The sequence below is a fragment of the Primulina eburnea genome, chromosome 15 (assembly GCF_022965805.1).
Source record: "Primulina eburnea isolate SZY01 chromosome 15, ASM2296580v1, whole genome shotgun sequence".
Classification (NCBI taxonomy): domain Eukaryota; kingdom Viridiplantae; phylum Streptophyta; class Magnoliopsida; order Lamiales; family Gesneriaceae; genus Primulina; species Primulina eburnea.
In genome coordinates, this window is record NC_133115.1 from 33,588,526 (window position 1) to 33,595,565 (window position 7,040).

At 31.3% G+C, this 7,040-nt stretch overlaps 1 protein-coding gene across 1 annotated transcript; it reads right to left on the bottom strand.

Annotated features, from left to right (window-relative positions):
• Nucleotides 1–4,112: 4,112 nt before the first annotated feature.
• LOC140813634 (heavy metal-associated isoprenylated plant protein 33-like) lies at nt 4,113–6,716 on the bottom strand. The gene is made up of 3 exons (XM_073172236.1): nt 6,410–6,716; nt 5,979–6,054; nt 4,113–5,811 (listed from the first exon to the last, which is right to left on the bottom strand). The coding sequence occupies exons 1-3, from the start codon at nt 6,437–6,439 to the stop codon at nt 4,445–4,447; spliced, it is 1,473 nt and encodes a 490-aa protein (XP_073028337.1). The 5' UTR covers nt 6,440–6,716; the 3' UTR covers nt 4,113–4,444.
• Nucleotides 6,717–7,040: the final 324 nt, after the last annotated feature.

Sequence of the window (7,040 nt, forward strand, 5' to 3'; positions counted from 1 at the left end):
TAGTTACGATTTTTTTTTAAAATGCATATTCGAATATCCAGCTTTTTAATACACATTCTGAGTATTTCATTTATTAAATCAAGTATTTTTAAAATTTAAATTAAGTATTTCACAAATAAAACTAAGTATTTCAAAAAATTCAATTAGTTGCGAATTTGTTTTTGTTTTTTAAATGCATATTCGAATATCCAGCTTTTTAATACACATTCTGAGTATTTCATTTAATAAATCAAGTATTTTAAAATTAAAATTAAGTATTTCATAAGTAAAACTAAGTATTTCAAAAATTCAATTATTTGCGAATTTGTTTTTTTTTAAATGCATATTTGAATATCCAGTTTTTAATACACATTCTGAGTATTTTATTTTCTAAATCAAGTAGTTTTAAAATTAAAAGTAAGTATTTCACAAGTAAAACTAAGTATTTCAAAAAATTCAGTTAGTTACGATTTTTTTTTTTTAAATGCATATTCGAATATCCAGCTTTTTAATACACATTCTGAGTATTTCATTTACTAAATCAAGTATTTTAAAATTTAAATTAAGTATTTCACAAATAAAACTAAGTATTTCAAAAAATTCAATTAGTTGCGAATTTGTTTTTGTTTTTTAAATGCATATTCGAATATCCAGCTTTTTAATACACATTCTGAGTATTTCATTTAATAAATCAAGTATTTTAAAATTAAAATTAAGTATTTCATAAGTAAAACTAAGTATTTCAAAAATTCAATTAGTTGCGAATTTGTTTTTTTTTTTAAATGCATATTCGAATATCCAGTTTTTAATACACATTCTGAGTATTTCATTTTCTAAATCAAGTAGTTTTAAAATTAAAAGTAAGTATTTCACAAGTAAAACTAAGTATTTCAAAAAATTCAGTTAGTTACGATTTTTTTTTAAATGCATATTCAAATATCCAGCTTTTGAATACACATTCTGAGTATTTCATTTACTAAATCAAGTATTTTAAAATTTAAATTAAGTATTTCATAAGTAAAACTAAGTATTTCAAAAAATTCAATTAGTTGCGTAAAGTTTTTTTTTAAAATGCATACTCGAATATCCAGGTTTTTAATACACATTCTGAGTATTTCATTTACTAAATCAAGTATTTTAAAATTGAAATTAAGTATTTGACAAGTAAAACTAAGTATTTCAAAAAATTCAATTAGTTGCGGTTTTTTTTTAAATGCATATTCGAATATCCAGTTTTTAATAAACATTCTGAGTATTTCATTTACTAAATCAAGTATTTTAAAATTGAAATTAAGTATTTCATAAGTAAAACTAAGTATTTCAAAAAATTCAATTAGTTGTGAATTTGTTTTTTTTTTAATAAAAAATATTTAAATTAAATATACAAGTCATCCAAATGAATCGGGATTGATGAGTGGAAAGAGAAGATGTGCAACCAAAATAAGTATTTATATACTTTTTTTTATTAATTGAAAGGGTAAAAATGTAAAAATGCATGAAATATGTAGTAAAAGCTAAGTTGGTGTTTTGTCAGGTACTAAATTTCAAAAAAAAACTGTTGGGTACTGAATGTTAAATTAATCTTGGACAGATGTATTTTTCTACAAATTACCCTAAAATGTACTATGAAATACTAGATTATATAATAATAAAGAAATATTGAAGATTTATGCAGAATCTTGAACATGGCAGAAGATCAGTAGTAAAGAAAATGTTCAACTTCCCTTTGAAGGTGAAAAAAAAATGGCATCAGTCAATTACGTCTTCGATGTGAAAGCAGAATACGTACTTTTCCTCCAAGTTTTACACCACAACAAAAGAGAACAGGGAAAATTCGGATCTGCGTTAAATTTACATTTAATAATTCGTAAAATATATTATTTTTTTACCCGCTAATAATTATTATTCCCCCAGGCCCCACCAACTTTCCTTTGGCCCTCCAGCTCCCAAACTGAAACGTGCCAATCTGCTAAGAAATACATTGAAATCTGAGGGTTTAAATTACAGCAAAATTTCCCTCAGAACCTTTTTGACTTTTCCATCAATCACAGATCATTAATTTTAGTATTAGAATTTAATTCAAAGCGATTCAATCTATGGCTAGATCAATAAATCTCATATCGACCATTCATTGTACACGAGAAGATCTCATTAATACATAGTTAAATGTATGTTCAGTTTTTGTAGATTTTTTTTTTGTTAATGATTATTTTTGTACTGGGCACACATGTGTTTTTTCGGAGGAAATTATATTAAAAAAACATTGAAAATCTTGAACAAATATAAATTAATTTTATTTGTAGTGTAAAATATATATTTGTATTTTTTTTTTTGTCAAAATAGTAAAAATTTGTTTGATTTGGAATGTGAAATATATATTTGTTAAAATGTATCCAGTTTATAAGATTTATTTTTAATCTAGAATGATAATTTAATTTCAAAGAAAAAATAAGTGGGAAAGAGAAAATTGATATGAGGGATATTCCGATCATTATGAGAAAAAATTACATAAATTAATTCACATTATTATAATCATACCAAACATCTTATATTTTATCAAACTATATTATTTATCCATATCTTTCAATTATTTATCACTCAAATTATTACTATTTTTACATTTTTTTTAAATTTATTTCTATACCAAATAACAGAGTAAAGCATTAAGCTTCTTTTTAATCATGTGAAATAATTAACTCTCCGTACTGAAAAAGTATATATTAAAATGAGAAACTTTATCCTTAATTGTTGTTCCCCCAGCTCTCATTTTGTTCAATTTATATTGCACGTACATAGGTAAGTGGATATTTCATTAAAATCCTGGGATTTTATGTATTTTTAAATTAGAATTATATAAACAATAAAAACTTAGACAAGAAAAAAAAAAAAAAGATTGGAATCACAACCAATCATCAACTGATAATATCTGTCATTTATCTCCTAAATTTTAAAGTCGATAAATATCTCTTTTATTATGTGATTTAGATTTTCTGCTGTTCTTTGTGAATATATTGCATCAACTATTATGTTACTTTTTTCAATAAATATTCCATCATTTTTTCAGAAATTAATTTTTTAAAAGTAGTTGTTTTATTAATTATTATTAAAAGACATGGATTGTATTTATTGTCGTATGGAGAAACACCATGACCAGTAATAATGAGGCTCCTCTTTAAAACTATATACAATAATAGCAAAAACTTGTGTGACACGGTCTCACGGATCGTATTTTGTGAGACATATCTCTTATTTGGGTCATCCATGAAAAAATATTATTTTTTATACTACGAGTGTTACTTTTTATTGTAAATATCGGTAAAGTTGACCCGTCTCACATATAAATATTCATGAAACTGTTTCACAAGAGACATTGAGGATACTCATACATAATTCAGGTTAAAGCCAAAGTTCATCAATTAATGGGACCCGTCGTTTCTCAACCATTTTGTGTAAACATTGTACCCCCACCACATTTCAATAATGTCAAATGGAGCCATTTTTGGCTTTAGAAAAATTATTATTAAAATAATTATTATTATTATTATTATTCAATGTATTAGTTTAATAAAGTTGAAACAGATCAGTTTAATGAATTCAGTTGTTGGAAATATTATTTTAAATTGCTAAATCAAGTAAAAGGGATACTGTCTTCATCACTTTCATCTAGTTCACAGTGTCAACAGACTAAAGCAATTAGAGGAAGGAGCTAAAAACAAGTAGAAGAGAATGAGGGTTGAAAGATGAATGAATGGATATTCAAACATAGAACTAGATACAAAAACTTCTTGTATAAACAGAATGGTATCGGAATCGTTCGAATTATATAATAAAGTCGAGCCCTACTTCCGAACCCTCGATGATACATCCGTCGGATCGTAAAGTCCGATCAGATAGATATACTGCCAGTAGTTCTCAGTGAAGATGTGGTTCTCTTCTAGAGTACGAGAATCAGAGAACAAAAGCAGATAGGAGGTATATGTAATATACATAGGAAATAATATGTAATAAATACTATCGTGACTAGGGTTGGAGGGAGACTAGGGTGTAACAAAGCTAAATACACAAGATAGGTAGAACTTACAAGGAGAGCAAAATGTTATTAATCTCATTAATTAAATAAGAGAAGATTGGAATTATTTTATCTTCTTAAATCCCATTCTGTTTCATTTTATTTCTCTTTCAGCATATACATAAACATTCTCACATCACATCGTCTCAAAGCTTTTTAATATATATATATATTATATTAATCTATAAAATACTCCCTATCATGAAATACTAGCCTAAACTTAGGATTTCAAAGGTGGGGGCAAAAATTAAAAAAAAAAAAATCATTTCCATGTATATTATGGAATGAAGGACTAGTAGAAGTCACCAAACTATCATCTCGAATGACCAAGCACTACCACCATAATCATCAGTCAAAGAGGCACCAAATTCAGGTCGAACCAAGGCGATCTTGAGCTCACATCACGTTACAACTCGACGTGTTTTCGTCACTAAACATTGCGTACTGGTCTGTTCGCTCGCCGGGAGGCGGAGCGTAATGGTAAGGGTAAGGAGGATACGGCGGCATGTAGTTAACAGCAGGGGGAGGACGGGCATACATCATCGGCTGAAATCTCTCGTTACCGTTGGCCCGTTGCTGGTTCATCATCATGGCTGCAAGTTGTTGCTGGTAATAGGGATTTGCCGTCATGTGCTCCGGGGTAGCAGCTGGAAAATACCCAGCACCAGCACCTCCGCCACCAGCCATGGCTGAGGCCGGCAGTCCTTGAACTGCAGCCAGATTGTTCATTTGGCCCATTGGAAGATTACCCATTTGGCCCATCGGCATATTTGTCCCCAATGGGCTCACGTGACCTCCAGCACTCACAGGCATCATGTTAGGCATGCCATGAGGTCCATCATTCATAGCACCCCCTTTCTTGGCCCCATTACCCATAGAATTGTTGACATTCATAGCCCCAACTCCACCGCCGCCCACGCCACCATTTTTATTTTGACCACCGCCACCATTCTTGCCACCCTTTCCACCACCTTGATTTTGGTTACCACCATTGTTGTTCCCATTACTACCTTTCTTACCACCATTAGCCCCACCTTGATTTTGATTACCACCGCCTAGATTCATTTGAACAGGCATGTTACCTCCACCACCACCACCACCACCACCTTTCTTCCCATTTTCACCTCCTTTGTTACCACCGCCTTTCATGAACTGAGGATGCTGACCGTTCATTATATTATTCATCATGATGCTACCCGTCGGAGCACCTCCATGGCCGTTACCCAATACAGGAGGCTTCATTTTATTAACAACAGGGATATCATCCATTTCGTCATCAAAATCGTCGTCGTCGTCATAATCGTCGTCGTCAAAATCGTCGTCACTAAATTCTTCATCCTCAGGCAAGTTGAACTTCACAGATTTCTGGTTCTGGTCCTTGTTATTGTTGGCCCCTTTCAGATCTTTCATAAACTGCGGGGCCATTTTCAGATCTTGCAACCCTTTCAACTGTTGCATCTGTTGAAGCTGCTGGAGTTGTTGCTGAAATTGAGGATTTTGCGCCTGAAGACCACCTTTTGGCTGGTTGTTGCCACCACCCTTTGGAGCCTGGCCTTTGTTCTGTCCGCCTTTGCTTCCACTATCAATTTGCAGATTCTTAAACTGATTATTCATCTGGTTTTGATTATTGTTGGCCTTTGATACACCCCATATCTCAGCATGTTTCCCATTCTTGGTAAGCTTCTTGATGAGTGTGGCTGGGTCAACATTACCTGAAACAGTGACCTTCCCATGCTCTGAATCTATGTTCGTGGTGTAAACCCCTGCAGAAAAACATGAAATGTTAGCCCAATTGGTGGAAAAAAACCCACAAAAAAATAATATGTGGCCAGCAGAATTTTTTTTTTTACCGCTTCTGGCTTAAAAAAAATAAATCAATCAAAGAATGAGATTTGCCAATATAATTTAGGGGTCAAGAACACGAGCATACCATCAATCTTCTGCAAGATTTTCTTCACTTTTTGCTTACATCCATCACAGTGTATATTGACTTTAAGAACACAAGTCTGCAAAAACAAGCAAAGCCAGAGAACACAAAGAAAGTAAAGTTAACAACTTTATCACTTAGAAGACAAAAATTAAAAACCGCAAAGAAGAAATTACAGGAAGAAAAGCAGGAAAACCCAAAATAATCGAATGAAAAACATCCTTTCAATTAAAAAAAACAAAATTGAAAAAATTCATTGTACATCACAATAAGAAAGACAACAGAGGTATACATACAGCAAAAAATGTAAATAAAAAATCCTTGTTTTCAATATAAGCTAAGCCCGTAAGGCCAATGCACACACACGCTAACCCCTCATTTACATAGAAAAAGAAATTCACGTTTGCAACAAAATGGGGTGAAGAACAAGTAACCTGGATCTTCAAGAACTCTTCTTTACTCATATCTACCCAAAAGTAACAGATGTGAAAACAAAACAAAGAAAAGCGGTGAAACTTAAATCGGTATTGGTCGTAACAGATCTGAGCAAACAAATTCTAAGGCGAAAAAAAATCAGAAAACCCAGAAACAGAGCGAATGGAAGGAGTTAAGCGGTGCGTGAAGCTCATTAAAACTTCTTCACTGAACTCTGGTTTCCTCTATTTCAGAGAGAGAAATGTATCCAAAGTGTGTGTGAGAGAGAAAGAAAACTACTACTAAATACTGCAAGACTGGCACAAAAGGGTGTCTGTCACACACTCGTTTTTTCGGTTTTATTTTTCAATATTCAATTTAATACTATATGGTATCAAATTTAGCTTCCCTCATATTTCTTGATAATATTTATATAATAAAATATTATTCAACCGATATACTTCTCAATTTAATTAATAATATGCTTTTTAAATTATAAATTCTTTCTATAATATTTAAATTTTTTAGCATTTTAATTTATTTCTCTTTTCTATTCATAGTAACTTTTAGGCTCGTGGCTTGGCTTACGTAGAGTCGGAGTTTTCTTGGCTTGGCTTGGCTTGGCTTGACTCACATCCATGGTTAAATCGG

Coding starts and splice junctions, on each gene's coding strand:
- LOC140813634 (XM_073172236.1), bottom strand. CDS start 6,439: ATGAGTAAAGAAGAGTTCTTGAAGATCCAG. Junction 6,055..6,409: donor AAGAGTTCTTGAAGATCCAG/GTTACTTGTTCT, acceptor TTGTTTTTGCAG/ACTTGTGTTCTTAAAGTCAA. Junction 5,812..5,978: donor AATCTTGCAGAAGATTGATG/GTATGCTCGTGT, acceptor GTTTTTCTGCAG/GGGTTTACACCACGAACATA.